At 40.5% G+C, this 18,966-nt stretch overlaps 1 protein-coding gene across 3 annotated transcripts in view; it reads right to left on the bottom strand.

Moving 5' to 3' along the window:
- The window catches only part of FNIP1 (folliculin interacting protein 1), a 118,050-nt gene that overhangs the window by 17,371 nt on the left and 81,713 nt on the right, over positions 1 to 18,966 (bottom strand). For 2 of the 3 annotated variants that reach the window (XM_083181855.1, XM_083181856.1), the window contains exons 5-11: positions 14,816 to 14,890; positions 13,693 to 13,784; positions 10,317 to 10,400; positions 8,935 to 9,006; positions 8,690 to 8,825; positions 7,991 to 8,192; positions 6,374 to 6,459 (exon numbers count right to left, since the gene is read on the bottom strand). In XM_083181855.1, coding sequence (XP_083037981.1) covers positions 6,374 to 6,459; positions 7,991 to 8,192; positions 8,690 to 8,825; positions 8,935 to 9,006; positions 10,317 to 10,400; positions 13,693 to 13,784; positions 14,816 to 14,890 — 747 coding nt within the window. The remainder of the gene's footprint in view (positions 1 to 6,373; positions 6,460 to 7,990; positions 8,193 to 8,689; positions 8,826 to 8,934; positions 9,007 to 10,316; positions 10,401 to 13,692; positions 13,785 to 14,815; positions 14,891 to 18,966) is intronic. The other variant, XM_083181857.1, reaches the window with a different exon arrangement.

The raw sequence follows: 18,966 nt of genomic DNA, 5'->3' as shown, positions 1-18,966 counted from the left end.
TTATAAGGTCCGCAGGTGGAGTTAATTATTTCACTTGTAATTCTGTGAGGAGACCTGCAAAACATGCACTGCGTGGGGTAATGACCACTGCCCTAGGCCAAAAGATTGCTATTAAGATAGTCAGAGTAAACTATAAAAAGAAGTACATTGAGGTTACTTGTTATCCCTAGATTCTGTTTTCAGTGTCAATGTGTTGCAGATGGGGCAGGTAGGTCCCTATTCTGTACTATGGAAGGGTGTATTTATTCACAATTTCTTATATCGCATATTCCGTTGTGCTTTACAATTGGAAACGGTAAACTGCCATTATACACAGTAAAGGTCGACATACATTAGGTTGACCGTTGAAGGCTAGGATGACACCTGAAATACATCAACATGCTTAAGGTTTACATTGTTGGAAGGTGGACAGCTGGTTGGAAGGTGGACAGTCAAAAGGTCGGCATTTGCACTTTTTTTTTTTAGCAGGTATTTCATGCCCTGCCATCCACTAGGGCATGGAGAGAGAATATAATAGCTTGCCAAGCCTAGTGAGACACTGTGCCTGAAGCATGGTGGGCACAGCAAGCCATGCGAGGGGATGCTGTGCACTGATACGGTGTCCATGACGACATTTGGGACAAAAAGTGAAACACCCATGTTGACATTTTGACTGTCAACCAAGCCACTGTCGACCTATTGCTTGTATTGACCTTTCAACCATGTGGACCTTAAGCATTTCAACCTATTTCAGGTTTCGACCTTCAGTGGTCGACCTTCAGTTGGTCAACCCAATGACCCATATCCATTGAAAACAAGCGTGATAAACAAAATGGGTAATAACAGACTGATATAGAGGTAGGAGGACCCTGATCGCAAGCTTACAATCTATACATACATAGATATATGCACGTGTGAGGAGTATTCGGTCGACAGGCAATAGGTCGATAGGCTTTAAGTCAGCATTTACAAAGGTCGATAATGGCAAAAGTTCGACATGAGTAGACACTTTTTTTGTGTGTCTTTATCAAAATCTTATCTTGTACAAAAAAATTACAGCTGGTTAACATCTCAGCCCCAAAAGCATTTGTCCGGCCCGTGCTGCTCTCCCTTTGAGGACCCTTCCAGTTGCCCAATCTATAGAAATGATAAGAAGACATGATTGCACAATGGTGTAGTAAAATCAGCTTTGCTTACAACAGGCATGACCAAACTATGGCCCTTCAGCTGTTGTCAAACTACAAGTCCCATCATGCCTTGCCACAGTTTTGCGATTAGGAAATGCTAAAATGATGGCATGCTGGGATGTGTAGTTTCACAACAGATGGAGGGCAACAGTTTGGACATGCCTGGCTTACAATAATAAAAAACACACATTGGGATTTGGGTTTAAGTGAACACATTAAGCGCATGTCTCCAATTGTATCTCATGTGCTTACTGTCTTCATTTGTTTTAACACAACCCACAATGTAAGGTTTTTATTAGTAAAGCTAATTTTATCAAACATACTACACCACTGTGCACCTCATTTCTTCTTATTATATACACATACATATATTATGTGTGCTATACTGAATACTGTAGCAAGCATTATTTAAATATAAAAGAAAAAAGGCCTTCCCTCCTTCTCTCAGGATACATGTAACTGCTGCGTATTTACAAGTGATATAGAAGAAGGTGGTGGTGTAGGACTTGCAATATTACAATAAAAATCTAAAACTCCATGTAACACTCCTCTTTCTGTAAGGTATTAGAATGTATTTGCACGGAGCAGATAGACTCAGTCTTGTGACACATTATTTACTATTCTGGTAACCCTGGCTGCATCTGCTGCCGATAGTGTTTCCTCCAAGACAGATCACATTATGCTGGCTGTGCTCCAACAGACATGTGACTGCAATAAAGGGAACCCTCCATACCAGAAATGAGTGTATTAATGGCACACAGGCCAAGGGCAGGGCACAGCCTCTACTTGTACACATGCTTACACCCTGTTCATCTGGATTTGTTTTAAATCCTGAAACCAATTTGCTTTAACCCATCATTACCAGAGTGAAACAAAATATTGTAATTACAGAGCACTCGCCTTTAGATGTCATTATTTTAGCCTGAATTTGGAACCTACAAATTCAGCAACATTTGTTTGGCATACACAACAACACAGGGAACTTGTATTTTAACACTGACATACGAGTCACTAGCAATGTAAGGCAACAATAATAAAAAACATTATCAACACTGAAAATATAGATAAATAACTACATAAATAAAGTCTAAAAACTGATTTCCAAAACAAAGAAAAAAAAAAAAAGATTGTAATCTGAAGCCATGGAACACAGCATACCGTAATGACGTCATCAGCTCTCCACAATCATGGCTAGACGGCATTCCACATACATTACCTGGCCTATGACAGACATGGCAAGGAGCTCATTTCTCAGTCGGGTGTGGTATATTATGGCCACATATAGGAGATCTATATGGTCATAATGTTCAGCATGTTGACACTGTCTTTTTAGTGTAATTCAAACCCTTATGGAAACGTTGACATGACATTTCCTATGCAGCATTTTCCTGGTGTTGACATTAATGGTGACCACATTTTAACCAGGTCAGCATCAATGAAGGCCAGCCTTCTTGGGTATGGATCATTGGGTAGACAGCAGGATGGTCGACAAGCATTTACGTCAACATGCAGGAAGGTCGACAGGGTCATTAGGTCGAAACAATCATTATGTCGATATGGTGAAGGTCGACAGTCAAAAGGTTGACATGGGGATTTTCAAATTTTTTTTGTCCCGAATTTCTACACAGTTGACATGGACACTGAAATGTAGCACCGTGTCCGCTCGCCAAGCTTCAGGCATAGAAGTGTATGGCATGGCACACTATTTTAGTGGATGGTAGGGCATGAAATGTCAGCTCCAAAAAAAAACCTCACGTCGACCTTTTGACTGTCAACCTTCCCCATGTTGACCTAATGCTTGTGTCGACCTAATAACCCTGTTGACTTAACTCATGTCGACCTTCCTGCATGTCAACCTAATGCTTGTCGACCATCATGCTGTAGCCCTAGTGACCGTATCCCGTAAATATCAGCTTGATAACTGGTGACATTGCGGCCTACCCTCTGTAGTACAGACGTAAGCCATCTACTAATGCTTTGTTAGGATTTCTAAACATAACATAAACCCCAAATAAGTATAGTGTGAGGGTACACTGAACGGCCATACACTTCTATGATTTGTACCCTTTTCATTCATTTCCAGAGGATTGTGCTGAGAAATCGGGTGAAAAGTGCCCAAATAGTATGTGCCTAATCTCCAGTTCCGATCTGATGCGCATTCCCTTGCACATTGGATCTGAAGTGCTGCACATCAGATTTGTCGGATCCGGCAGCACTTACTGGGGGCGCATATATCATATGCTAAAGGATGGCATACGGTCCAGCCCCTGGTAGGGAGTTGCCAAGGTATCGCATGCAAGGCTGCATGAGATACCTTGGATTAGTGTATGAGGCCTTTACATTGTTCTATGCTATAGGATTTATACATTGTGTAGGAGACTGTGGGTGTTTTATTTATCTAAAGGACTTTTTTCTCCTTTTTTCTTCTGTATGTTTCGGCTAACATTTTGGGGGGAAAAAACAGAAATACTGCCCCAGAGAGTTAAGAGATTACAGGGTCAATCCTATTCTATTCTGAGCAATGTACCTGCAGGCGTGAATCACTGCGACAGCGGCTGCACTTTATGGCAGCCAGAATTGAGGTGCTATTGACGCGACAATGGCACACTGCACCCTTCACAATGAATAGGACTGACCCCTATGAGTTGCTGCCCAGTTTATTAAATAATGTAGTGGGAGCTCTAGATAAGGTAATATGATTCTTTATAAGTTATTAAAGAATGTCCACAATGTTACACTGAACAGCCGTGACATGAGAACTCCGAGAACTATGGGCAGAACAAGGCTTCACAGAACATGGACAATGAACAGTAATTAATTGCTTGTCCAGTGACATCATGGAGGGAATCTGAGGTCATTGGCTGCATCAGGGTGCCCAGTAATTTCCTAGACAGATAAAGCTATCTGTCTGCATACACCTTGTGAGAGTACATACTCAATTCCCAATAAACAACACATGGCGTATTTCTTGCTGAGGTGAGTGAGAACCACGGCTTCTACCTATTTCCTCTTAAGGGAATTTCTACTGGTGTAGATCAGCTGTCCTTGACTTTTATGTAGAGAGCTAGCCAAACATTGGATCTCATGAGATTAAGCTTTTGCCACTGTTCAGAAATAAAACTAGTTTAAATTTAGACACAGATTATGGGAAACAGGACTCTGAGACTGGCACTTGCCAACACATCCGACTGCAGATTTATGCAGTGGCATCTGTACACCTGCTATACCCATTTTGAATATAGCTATATTCAATACAGTTATTTAGATAGTCCGGCTTTAATCTACTACACTATAGCAGACCTGGCCAACCTGTGGCTCTACAGCTGTCTTATTGTAGTTTCACAACAGCTGGAGAGCCACAGGTTAGCCAGGCCTGCAGTATAGGAAAACTACAGATACGTCCCACTTCCTAGAAAGGGCGAAGCATATGGAAAACTGATCTTATGTGACTCCAATAATGGCGTAAAGTAGTCTATAGCTTAAATAGATCATTCCATAAAACATATGCAATACTTTCCATAACATGTCCATGTTTATAGAGCAGTACATTCATATTATCATTATAAAAACTACGGGTATGAACGTATGACAGATGATGGCTTCTATTTGGAGTAAAAGGCAGTTTAAAAAGGATGTCTGCTTTAGAACAAGAAGGTTATGTATTATGCCTATTCCCCAAATGTAACCAAGGTTACCTAAAGCCTGATGCCATAAGATAACCATTCATTCAGCGAGAATGTGCTGTCCAACACCTGATCGAGAACATTCAACTGTGGTTTCTCCATCAAGGGCCATGGATAAATGCCCTCAACCTACACTGACAGCTCTCCGTGTGATCAGCTAGTGGTGGCAAAGAGTTCCCTCATCTGGGAGCTTACAGAACCGAGGGGATAGGGGAGATGGGCACGATCTGCTGACCCACTAACCTATAATATTTCATAAAAACAGATTTCGTTATATTTTTGTTCAATGAAAGGTTCAGAGGCAAAGCTGGAAAATAATGGTGTGACCCACTGTACCTTCAGCCTATACTCTAGTCAGAAAACTATATCATAAATCGATATTGAAAACCAAATCAATTAAGTGGAAGAAACTATTCAGCATCTCGTCTTTCCAAATGTGACCGAACTGCAAAATCGCATGACTTAAAGTGCTGCTATTCCTGCCTCTCATACACAAACACACTGGAGAACAGAAGATTAAAAGAGGACTGATAATAAAGCAGTTTTAGCTGTTTCCCAAAGGGTCTACTGGTTTTTTAATTGGTTAAATCATAGGTCTAATGAACATATTTTTCTAGTACTCCACCCCCTAGATGTATAATTGGTTGGGTCCAACATCTTGGCTGTCAGGATTTTGATGGATAACAGTGAGTATTTTAACCCTCCCCTTCCGTAATACTAACCCACCCCTCCCCCTCAAAGCCTAATCATAACCATCCCCACTCTGCGGCCTAACCATTTTAACATGTCGACATCTTATGTACTGTATATGCGTCATTATGGCCGTGTCTTCATATCATTTCGCACCAGTTATCATGCCATGGCAAAGCTCAGATGTGTCACATGGTATAACATTAGAAGAGCCTGTGTGACCGCTAAGAAAGCTCCTAAGTCACCCAATTCTACGTGAAAACCCAGAAATTGCAAACACATAACTGATTGTAGATGCTGTGCAATCTAGTAGGATTCTTAAGCCCATTACACACGACAGGGGCTGTGGCCGGTATCATTAACATATCAGTCGCGATTTTGGTCACATATATCCTTCAGTGACATCAACGACAAACATGCAGGTCATTTAAGCTAAACTGCCAAGTTGACCAGCACGTTTGGAAGACATCAATCATCAGTATTTATGTGCGAGAGCACGCATCGTTAACGATATTAAGTGTACACAGTAGATGATATTGTGAACAATATTGCCTAGTGTGTATGGGGTTTTAGAGCCTGAAGGACAAGTCACACTGTAATAAAGGAAGTAATTGTAAATGGATTTATTTAGATAGAGCAGACAGCGCTTAGGGGCAGACAGCACACATGTATTTCTACTCACGGTAATGTGGCTTACTCCAACTTTAAAGCGCATGACACTGTACATACAGCCAAGACTGCGCTGCCATGATCTTATGGTTCATGCTATGATTTGGAAAACCAGCTCTGAAGTAACAGGCTCCGCAAGAGTAACTTACACAAAGATGTACTTACCGAAACTCATTTAGGGCCTCCACAATTTTGTTGTACGCTAAACTTCTCTGGCTGGCATCTGCTGATCTACGGCTCATTTTCATTGCCTTTGAGGTACATAAAAAAATATTAAAACATTAACGGGGGTAGATACAGAAACATAACAGCTAAGTATTTGTTTACAGAGCTCATCTTTGTGAATAAACATGGGAGTCATTGTCAGTCAGAAGCTCACTGATTTGTCCACGAAGGTAGGAGTCCAGTCAATGATAATAAATCATACTGTATATTTTGTAAAATGTTGCCCTCCTGTACAGAGCGGATATTTCTCCCCTAAAGGAAAATAGCATTTTTGTGACATTTTTATTGTTTAGGGGTTAAGTGTGTAAAATGTCAAACATAACCTCTATGTTCTCTATGCTGATTTGCTGTAACCATGCTATAGTTTATTATATATAAAGCTCAACTGTCAGAATCTAAATTTCATTGTAATGTGGGACCAATGGCTGGAGCCCGGCGATGGGACACCTTCTCTCCTATCCCCCTTTTTTTCCTTTCCCCTCCTCTTGTTATTGCTCAATACTTTTAGTTCTATTTTGATAATACAAATACAATAATGTGAGGTTGAATGACAATGTTTTCATATATCTATGATGCCTGCGAGCATTTACTCATTTGATTTGCTGAGATTTATTATTTTTCTCCCTTTTCTTTCTTTCTCTCATTTGAAATTGTTGATTCGTTAAATTGTAAATGCACAATTAATAATATTATAAAAAAATGACTCAGTTTAAACTCCGCTCAGTCTCTCGCCGTTTCCAGAGGGCCGCCCACAGTGAAATCTCTATGGGCAGCTCCTTCTGTTGCTTCAATTTGGGGTCATCACTGGAAAAATATTTGTGCTACTTCGTGCAATAGACACAGGACTCACTATGGCTGGCAGTGACGGTGACAAAATCTTCAAGGGTTTTAAGTACTGTAAATGTAATTTAAAACCAAGTCACTTTTGGTAGGTTGCAGGACAGTTGAAGGCTACTACTTTATTTTTTATAAAAGGCCAGTCAACCAATGAAAATTTACTTTGTTTACATTTTAAACCAGTCAAGAGTCACACGAGTAAACACAAAACTCCAAAAAAACAAAAAAAATTATGATAAGTACAATAAAGTACATAGATCATATTTAGGAGGAATGGAAAACTCAAAATTCATCCAAGTAGGGTTTGCAAAAAGCATATTAAATACCAAATAATGTTAAAGGACATTAGCTCTGTATATTCCTATATCCAACACAAATAAGTTGTGTGGAGCTGGCTATTCCAGCTAAGGTTATAAGGGTAAAGGCATAGTCACATAGTTATTGATTCAACAATATTACCTAACAGACATAGGCTAGTGTTGCTTTAAGGTCAATAAAAACGTAAAAGTGTCTGTTTTTGATGAGTCTTTGCTGAATACACCCCATCTAGAAGCACTGGGATGTAGTTAAGATCCCAGCAGTGAATTACCACATGAAGAAATCAGTAATTGTATCTTCATTAGTTAGCAGTACAACAAAATTGCTTGGGTCCAGGAAGCCAGGTAAAATAATGGTTTTGGTTACACTGCATTATTTACATTCATTAAAAGGGCACATTACCTGTTCTATGGCGCTTTTCAGCTTGTTCATGTGACTCTCAAACAGAGGGAAGTGGGAAAAGAAGAACTCATGAAACTTGTTGGTTTCCTCCTCATCCTTTGATAAGGAGAAAATGACACCAATAGCGATCTTCTTCTTCCGGGCAACACCCAGGTTGGGTCCACCGCTCTCATCGGACATGTTAAAGCTTTCCTCTATAGACCTAAACAGCAGCATAATGATAAACAAATAGAAATACACCACATTTAAGTCTTTTCATGAATACTACAATCTAAATGACAAGTAATTGTGTAACAATTTATTCCCATCCTACTCCTTTGTCATTAAGGCTGGTAGCACATACATGGTGCAGAGACTGAAACTGGTGATCAACAAGATGGTTTTCTCTTCATTTTACAAAAAAATGTAAACAGAAAATCTCCTGTTTAGCGAAACTATGACATCAGAATACAGTACATCAAAAAGTATAGATCAACCTTTGTTTAGCACATGCTATTAGAAGACTTACTTACTTAATATATTTACAGTTTGTTTGCATACATTGGTGACCAGGATAGGCATATGTTAAATGGAAGAGTGTCAGCTCCAGGGGGGGTTTATTCTGCCATACTCATGGAATTAAACAACTTTAATTGCCAGACCATTAACATAAAAGAGAAAAGATTTTACACAATAAGCGGGAGATATAAAACCTCTCACCATCGAGGGAAGACTCCATTTTCCAAACTGGTGGTTTGGCTCCGACGCCATCGTCGTTGGTAGCTGCTGGCACAACTGCTATTGAGCGATGAGCTTGGGGAAGGAAACGGTGTGATGAGGAGACTGCTGAGAGAAGCTGCGGATAATGAGTACATGCAGAATTCAGTAAAATAATAAAAGCCTTTGTCCAACAGAGAGAACGTCAACAAAAAATCCATTGAAACGAAAACTAGAAATTGGCTCACCAGATCTAGCTATGCCACTGTCTCGGTCATCACTGAAGCCTCGGCCCGGCATGTCCATCGGATTGCTATGGACTGCAAGAGAATTCAGATCATTTATTATTTAGATCCATTAATGAGTTTAATGGCATCACCAAGCAGCAATCAGCCTGACTTTGCAAGTTCCCTTAAATGAAGTGAAAACAAAGCTTGAAGATGCTTCCTCAGTGAGATTTAGGTAAACGGGTGATATCATGCAAGCCCACCACCAAACGCAGAGCTCAGCTGAACGAGCTTGGATATTCCATCTAGCTGCCGCACTAACAAATAGTGATTGGAGTCAGAATGGAAAGGTTTATACAGCAGATGCATTTGTTTAAAAAAAATCCACAAAATGTGTAATAATTAATAATGCATAGGTATTATTCTTCTGTTATGCAGCATACTGGATTACACTTCATGTAATTTATTTAATACTTTGTATGTAATGATGACAGGAGAATTTCATGATATCATGAAGTGATAGTAATGTTACTAATTTAATAGTGTTCATTCTAGCACCCGCCAACTTTGAAAATCCATGCAGTTCCTCTTCCCTGCCTGGGGTGTCGCTGTCTGCTGTGGTGTTTCTAGCACAGGTCTGGTTTGCATATCAGTTCTATATCAGCTTCTAGCACACTGTGCTAGAAGCACTACAGCACACACAGTGACACCCAAGGCAGGGAAAAGGAACTGCATGGGTTTTCAAATTTGCAGGGTGCTAGAATGAACACTTTTTAACATCAATTCTGTTTTATGACATATGGAATTACAAAATCCTCCAAATAATATCTAAGGGGATTTGAAGTTCTCTCAATCTTTGTGCTAAAAAAACAAAAATGGGCGATATATATATTATGGTAAAGGGGTTTAATAAACTTAAGCTGTTCAGCCGGGCTGTCATACACCAAATACAGTTCATGTGCTCGTGTGAAAATATAAAACATCAACATTTCAAAATAAAGAGGCATGCAAAGGTATGTTGAGAGGAGAAGCAATGAGCTGTGGAAACAAGGTTTTCTATTTTCCCATAGACATCACGAACAAGAATGCCTGCAAACTCCGTCACCTGCATAACTTGCAAGACGTCAGTACCCATAGTTCTTAGCCTTTTCAAATAGCAGGCAGTCATGGCAGAAGGCTAATGGTTTGTATGCCTTACTATTTACCAGCCCTCCCACAGCTAGAAATGAAAATAAAAATAGATGTTCTATTCTTATTTGCATAGATGAAGGATCTATCCTCACAAAAGTTCCATAACTTTATATGGGTACTCTCTGTATCCATATTCCTTATTTCCACAGTAGAACTCAACGCGAACATGCACCAAGTCACACAGGCTACACCTGACACAGCAAGCAGCACACCTGCAAAGAAAGAAGCACTCCTGATGAGGCGGAGCGGGCCCTGCTCAGAGAACGCCCGCCTGGGGCTGCAGAGCTGAGACAGACCTACATGTTGAAATGCAGAATACACATGGAAGAGAATACAGTTAAATAGGGAAGTGTAGAGACTTGGAGAAGACCTAAAAAGATAAAGGGCAGGGAAGGTAGCATTGGCCAGTCTTGGACATTAACATGACAATGAGCACAAATCCTTTTGCTGCTTCATTGCTCATAAACCTTAAAGCATTCTTTAGAAAGCACAGGCTCAATACCAATCACGATACACCATGTTCCAAAGCATTTACCAAGGTGCCTATGAGTTACGCTCTTACCGGAGTAAAACATATGAGTAACACTGAGCAAAGAGGGAACAGGTTTGATAGGCTGTCATAGAGAGGCCTTATAAAACCAGAGATCCCCAATGAGGCACCTTTGCCTGATCTGCTCCTATATAGGATTGTATGTCTACTCCATATAAAATCACTGGACACAAAGGGGTAATTTACGATGGGAGGTCTATTGAAAATTGGATGTTGCCCATGGCAACCAATCAGATTCAACTTTTTATTTATTTAGCATCTTCTAAAAGATAATAGATTGAATCTGATTGGTTGTTATGGGCAACATCCCACTTTGAATAGAACTCCCAAATTTACCCTAAATGGTAAGGTTTTGTTTACATATACAAAATCTAGATTTCAGTCCATGATCATGACATAGTCATGTGGAGTGTATTTATCAATTATATATAAAAAAAGATATAGTATATAAACAATACATTCCCCAAAAGAGGTGCAGAATATGCACACACAAACTATTTCTGGAGATTTTTAGCTGCAATATTTCATTGGCTCTAGAAGAGTGACCATGTACAGTAAGTGCCTAGCAAAGGTCACAGGTCAGGTACCCTAGCCTTTTTCAATAGTAAAATATAGTGAACAGATTGCACACATTTAATCTGTAACATCTGGCTATTGTTTATTGTGTTGTATGCATTCATTTGACAATACATTTGTTTTGCTTATAGACTTATTTTACTACTATTAATGATAACCCTGAGCATATGTCTTTGGCAGAGGACTGACTGTTTGCTACTGTAACATAGCAGCACAGATTTTGGCCAGTGCAGGGACCCAGCCAATCTGCAAATTACTGTATCAGGCAGCCACCTGTCCTCTAAGTACTGTTCCATATTTTTACAGAGGATTTTAATTTACTATTTCCCTTTAGATGGCATTGGAGCAATGAGTTGCATGACGTTTCAGCTTAAAAATTAATTTAAAAGGATTTAAATGGGAAGAACACAATGATCCTGGGGATGTATAGGTGTCAGTTAGGATGACTTTTTACAATAATGCACAGGACTACTTATTATGTTAATTATTTTTTCATACTGCTTGTTTATTTTTTTCTATTAAAATGATGTTTTATGCATGTGTCAATTCAGAGCTGTTCTATCCCTGTATGACTTCTCGTGAAGATACTTTATTACACAAACTTTCTTATTTTCTCATGTACAATGCCAATCATGTATATTAAGTTTCCAAGCCAAGTATGTCCTGTATACACCAGACTTCCTAGAACTGGTCACATACCATAAAGATGGCATTTTAAAAAGCTCGCACCATAAAAAAATTGATTAATAAGTCATTCTACCCTGATTATGGCATATTAAGATTGAGATGTCAACTTCTTGGAATGAAACTACTGCAAGGCGATGAATAGAAAAATAAAAAAGACAGCTACTCTTCAACAAAAGTTCATCCCCACTTCTATAAACACAACTATGTAGAACTTTATCTATGGCTATAACTGTCTCTGTGTTACTAATATTACTATGCAATGGCTTTTCGGACAATGGGTAATAAAGGAAATAATATTAAATGCATGTTTTGTAGTTGATATTATTGCTCATTTACATCTAGTGATTAAATCAGCTTTATATAGCACCTTCCATCTGTACATTCTACATTGCCAATGGTGGAAAACCGCGTCTACCCAGTCATGTTGTGCTCACTTGCATGTAATAGCCACACTGTTTCAAGTATACAACTGACCAAGCTAAATATGAAGTTCTAGCGTAAGGATTTATGCTATACAGTATATAAAAAGCATTCACTAAAAAAGACAACATAGCACTTTGCTATATACTGTATTTACCTGAATATAAGAGTATGTTTTATGTAAATAAATAAAATTCATATTTAGGGCCTGATGTATCAAGCTTCAAATAGTGATAAAATGGAGAGTGATAAACAGCCAGCCAATAAACTCCTAACTGCCATGTTACAGTCAGGGTTTGCAAAATGACAGACAGGAGTTGATTGGCTGGTTGTTTTACTCTCCACTTTATCAATTTTTGAAGCTTGTTACATCTGGCCCTATAAATATAAAATCATCATTTGATTTGGTTATATAGTACATAGAACAAACATAACAGTTCATAAATCTCAGTTATTACAGTAATACAGATCTTCAACAAAAGGGAAAATAAAGATTTTGTCCTCAAACAGAGATTCTAGAACAAAATGATTTCAGCACATCCATTTTATTGTGCAACTACTTAGATTAAAAATGACCAAGTGAAAGAAAGGAATAATACTCATTCAGAAAAATAAAAATAATAAAAATATTTTCAAACAAACATGTAAAAGGATATATCAAACAATGCAGAGTTTCAAATCAGCTTTCTGTAACATTAAACTAAACTTTTGACTAAACTTGGGTCTATGTGAGGTTATAGGAACATATTGTGGATGGTTTTATTAACCACCATCTCAATTACTGTGATGTATCTGGGAACTACATGGGCCCATACAATTAATACAAATGTATTTTTAAAGACACCCTTTAAAAAAAAAATAATAATTTTTTTTAAAAAGTCACAAACTTTTATGAACACAATTTAATGAAACAGTAATTTTTCAGAGCACAAAGTCATATACAGTTTGGTAATCCGTCAAACTATCTTTCATTTTTGCATAAATTAAATTAATCCTTTTAGGGACATGATTTTTCCAGTTGCTTGCTCCGAAGTGAATCTTTATAGGCTTTATCTTGTATACTGATGTGTATAAAATAAAGGCTTAAGGTGGCCAATTAAAGCTCAGGCGAATTCATCAAAACACTGGTCACTGCTTAATCCACATAGACTGATTTTATGGTGAATTTGCCTGAGTTTTATTTGGCCACTGTAAACTTATTTGGAACTAGAGATGTGCGGGTTCGGTTATCCGTATCGTATTGGCTATCGGCTGTCACATGTTTTGGATAGCCAATACAATCCGGATTTGAGAACCGAGTAAAGCTGAACCAGCACATCTCTATTTTAAATACAGCGAACAACAAATAACATTACCTATATTTCCCAGAAGTCCATTCATGATGCTGTTGTTCTCGACCTTCAGCGTGTTGTTGTCATGGCTTATATACTCAAGGCTGTCTTGCAGTCTGTAATAAGGATGCAAACTAAAATGTACAAATGTGCTACTATAACCTTACCCCATCAGAGCAGGGGAGTCATTTTAGCTCAGACTCAATGCTTCACATTCATTTATTACTATGATACCACTTTTACACCAGAGACGTGGGTTGTTGCCGCTTCATTCTGGGCTGGGGCTTGGTGTAAAAGGGGTATAAGAATAAAAATACCCAGTGTCCGACCGGCAAATGTTCAGGGTCGGATGCGGGGCTTCCCTGGAGTCAGGGGCTGTGTAAATGGGTAACCCGGGTCATCTGACCCAGGGACCCATTTCCACCAATCAGGGAGCCCCAACGTCTGGACCGCAGCGCCCTGAGGTCAGTCCGGAGGTTGGACAGGGGCTGCATACAGCCTCCGCTGCTGTCTGCGGTAATATGCAGACAGCAGCAGAGGCTGGGAAGAGGTGAATGGATGCCTGTGTGCACATCCATACACTTCATGGACAGAGGCTGGGGGCCCACAGAGGCTGGGCGCAGCCCAGCAGCTTACCTGGGTGCTGTGCTTGCCCCCAGTGTGTCAGTCGGTATTGCAGAGGTGTCGGACGGCGGATTTCCCGGCGCTTGGGATGATGTTATCTCCAAGCGCTGGCTAAGGGCTCGACTTCACCAGCGTCGCCCAGTACGGGGGACGCCGGTGTAAAAGGGAACAACTGCCGGGTCGCATCCGGGACCAAAAACCCGGGTGTGACCCAGAAGTTTAGGTATAAAAGTGGTATTATTTGTTTAAGCAGTATATATAATACAATATAAAATACTTGGAGCAAAGTGTTAAAAGAGTGATGGTAACATGCTGAGGAAATGGAGGCTGCATTTTGTGCCAGTGACACCAAAGTGACTTTCACAACAGACAATGACATCACCTGGCAGCTGTTGTACTCACATTGAATGGGTCCAGAAACAGACAAACTCAATAACCTTGTGCGTGCTATATATAGAATTACTATATACTCTCTGAACCTATACTTTCCAAGTGGTTTGGCATGAAATCAAAAATAACTCACGTGTTAAGACTTCCGTAGATGCTGCTCCCAGTCCGTGCAGTGAACACTTTGCTCAGCATCAGCTGAGGAGGTACGCTACACAGAGACAGAGACATTGGTGGAGGCATTAAATGGGCTGTCATCTAAAAGCTGCCAAACAAGAAGAGCTGTAATATACCAAGAGCACGATAAAACAAACACAATGGTTTCCTTAGAGCAGCAACTGCCTTAGAGTGGAAGCTACAGGACACATACATTTTCATTTTATTCTTTTTAGGGAATATTTCCCTAACATTTTTGGGCATTTTGGGCTAAGCAGTCAGTGACCACAATGGTCCACAATGGTGCACAGGAGGCAATGCCAACTGCCAGTCATGTGCGTGACACAGAAACAAAAATACAATAGATTGAAAAGTCATTTTACAAATTACTATTGGTCGACACATAAAAAGGTCAACATTGTATAGGTCGACATTGACAAAAGGTTAACACAATCAAAATGTCAACATGTTAGTGGTCGACAGGAAAAGGTAGACACATTTTTTTCATAATTTTTTTTTTTTTTAAACTGACTTGTTCTTTTTTCACAATCCAAGTGGGCCACGAGGGAGAATATAATAGTGTGCAGAGCACTGGGTAGTACCGCGCCCGAAGCGTGAAAGGACGTGGTACACTACCACAGTGTCCATGTCAACGAAGCCACTAAAAACCGTGACAACCGCATAGCGACCTTTTCCAGTATTGATCATTTGGATGTCACACATTCCATGTGAAGAGTGTTCGACAATGTCGACCTAACCCATGTCAATCTTTTCCATGTGTCGACCAATAGTGGTCAATCTACTGTCAACCTGACACTATCGACTTAATAATCCACAACCCTTTGCCACACTGTGGACAACTTTCTCTTGCCCCCCCAAGTCCTTGCAGCTCTCTCAGTTCCCCAGCTCCAACTTTGGCAACCAGCATATAATAATAAAAAAAGATAAATGTATGCTGGTTCGCTAGGCAAGGAAAAACATGGTGGCAGAGGTATGGAGCTAGTTACAAAGTTACATAACTTTGTACATAAAAATACAGTGACAAGGAGAAACATTTTATATCTTAAAACTAGCTTTGCAAAATATCCCAAGCAATTTTCCACACATCATTGATTATTATCTGTGATTGTGACAATCCATACATTTTACAAAAGGTAGCAAAATATGACCATACAAATCTCTCCATTGAGAATCTAAAATGGCACATATATGCTGGATTTAATATACAGCTAACCACTCAGCTATTCTATCTGTAGGAGCTCTGCTTCTAACAGTCTGCTCAAAATAGCTGAATTAGAGTAATAAATTCGTATTAAGGGCCTTATTCTGGTTCTCGCAAAAGCAAATTCTCTCTTTAATGGACAAAACCATGTGCACTGCAGAGGGGGCCGATGTAACATGTGCAGAGAGAGTTAGATTTGTGTGGGGTTTGCACTTCAAACCAATATCTATATTGCAGTGCAAGTATAAAGCAGCCAGTATTTACCCTGCACAGAAACAAAATAATACCCAAATATAACACTCTCTACACATGTTACATCATCCCCACCTGGAGTGCCCATGGGGCCTGATTCTGGTTCGTTTGTAAAAGCAAACTCCTTCTTTAATAGACAAAACCATGTGCACTGCAGGTGGAGCAATTGTAACATGTGCAGACGGAATTAGATTTGGGTGGGGTGTGTACTTCAAACTAATATTTATATTGCAGCGTAAAAATAAAGCAGACGTTATTTACCCTGCACAGAAACAAAATAACTCCCCCAAATATATCTCTCTGCACAAGTTACATCTGTTCCACCTGCAGTGCACATGGTTTTGTCCATTAAAGAGAATTTCATTTGCAAGTGAACCAGAATCAGGCCCTTCTATCCCACATTACACAGCCATATTCTTCTATCCCACATTACAACAACCCAAATAGGCCCCATTTAATAACAAATCTTGTTTATTTAATATATGATTGCAGTATTAGTAACAAATATGCAGTTAGTATTCAGCATTACCTCACGTCCCCCACTTCAGTGGCATTCTCTGCTCTGCAGCTTGCTGCATAACACTGCCTCTGACAGGCTTCTGCGTCAGCAGCCAGTTCGCGCATGTACATAACTCTTTCACCCAGCCAGTGGCGTAACTATGGAGGGTGCAGGGGATGCAGCTGCTATGGGGCCCGGGCCCTTGGGGGGCCCCATAGCACAGCAGGCATCCCCTGCACCCTTTTTCCTTATTAGTGCTGCTCGCTTGGCAGTCGGTGGTGCCTCTGCCCCCTCCCCCGCTAGCGACGATGCACTACATAATGAAGGGGAATGTGGTGGTCCGGCTGTTGCAGCCTTCCCCCCTCTCCCTTCTTTAATGCTGCCGGCCCCAGCATCCAGCTGACCAGCCCAGGCGTGTAACACGCTGTCTGTGCTGCTTGCCTGGCCCTGGGAAACAGGAGACACGGAGCTGTCAGTGCAGGAAGACCCGGCACTGACAGCATGAATTATACTGGTAAGTTACAGGGTTAACTCTGGGTCGGAGGGGAGTTAACTGTCTGTATGTCTCTCTCTCTCTCTCTCTGTATGTATGTCTCTCTCTCTCTCTGTATGTATGTCTCTGTCTGTCTCTCTGTATGTATGTCTCTGTCTGTCTGTCTGTCTGTCTCTGTCTGTCTGTCTCTGTCTGTTTCTCTGTCTGTATGTCTGTCTCTCTCTCTGTATGTCTGTCTCTCTCTCTGTATGTCTGTCTCTCTCTCTGTATGTCTGTCTCTCTCTCTGTATGTCTGTCTCTCTCTCTGTATGTCTGTCTCTCTCTCTGTATGTCTGTCTCTCTCTCTGTATGTCTGTCTCTCTCTCTGTATGTCTGTCTCTCTCTCTGTATGTCTGTCTCTCTCTCTGTATGTCTGTCTCTCTCTCTGTATCTCTGTCTCTCTCTCTGTATGTCTGTCTCTCTCTCTGTATGTCTGTCTCTCTCTCTGTATGTCTGTCTCTCTCTCTGTATGTCTGTCTCTCTCTCTGTATGTCTGTCTCTCTCTCTGTATGTCTGTCTCTCTCTCTGTATGTCTGTCTCTCTCTCTGTATGTCTGTCTCTCTCTCTGTATGTCTGTCTCTCTCTCTGTATGTCTGTCTCTCTCTCTGTATGTCTGTCTCTCTCTCTGTATGTCTGTCTCTGTCTCTGTATGTCTGTCTCTGTCTCTCTCTCTCTCTCTCTGTATGTCTCTCCCTGTATGTCTCTCTCTCTCTCTCTCTGTATGTCTCTCTCTGTAGGTCTCTCTCTCTCTGTATGTCTCTCTCTGTCTCTCTCTCTGTGTATGTCTTTCTCTCTGTATGTCTCTCTATATGTCTGTCTGTCTGTCTGTCTGTCTCTCTCCATCTCCTCTCATTTACAGTACTCTCCTCTTTTTCTCCCTCTACTCTGCTACAACCTCCTCTTTACACCTAGGCCCCTTCCATATAATCTCTCTCTATCTCCCTGCCCCCCCCCCCCCCCCCCCCCCCACACACACACACACACACACACACCTGTCACCCTCTCCTCCTGTGGTGGGGGGCCCTTTCAAAATTTTGCTATGGGGCCCAGAAGGTAGTAGTTACGCCTCTGCACCCAGTAGTGCCTGGAAGGCTTTACTGGGTCCCATTGCTGGCAATGGAGATAGTATTGCTCTCGCCATCTGTGGATGGTGTGAGCGACACAGAGAAAAACATCAGTAATCTTATGCTGTGTACACACGGTACAATTTGACATTCGATTTTGACTATATAATAAAAAAAATCGGGATCGCATAGACATTGAATGGAGGATAGAACATGTTTTTAAGCTTTCTATCCCGATTCGATGCCGATGCGCGTTTCTGTTCAGCTGACATTGAAAAGTCAATAGACAGTGCAGCAATGACTATATAGTGCATATTGAATGTAGATAGTATGAATTGTATGTAAATAGCACATGAGTTAGAAAAGATTGCATAGCAATCAAATCTAATACTGGCTTCACATTGCAAACCTGCTTTCAACCCATTTTTGTAAACGTTTCTTTAAACGGATCAAAAGCCAGTTAAACAACTTTTAGATTGCATGTTGTAAACGGTATATTGCAGCTTCAATACCATTTTTGTACCTTTCAGATTCAACCCGTTTAACCCATAGAAAGCCAAAC

This window comes from Crinia signifera, chromosome 4 (assembly GCF_055691185.1).
Source record: "Crinia signifera chromosome 4, ASM5569118v1, whole genome shotgun sequence".
Classification (NCBI taxonomy): Eukaryota; Metazoa; Chordata; class Amphibia; order Anura; family Myobatrachidae; genus Crinia; species Crinia signifera.
The sequence above is the reverse complement of the archived record's forward strand: the minus strand, read 5'-3'. Positions and strand labels throughout refer to the sequence as shown.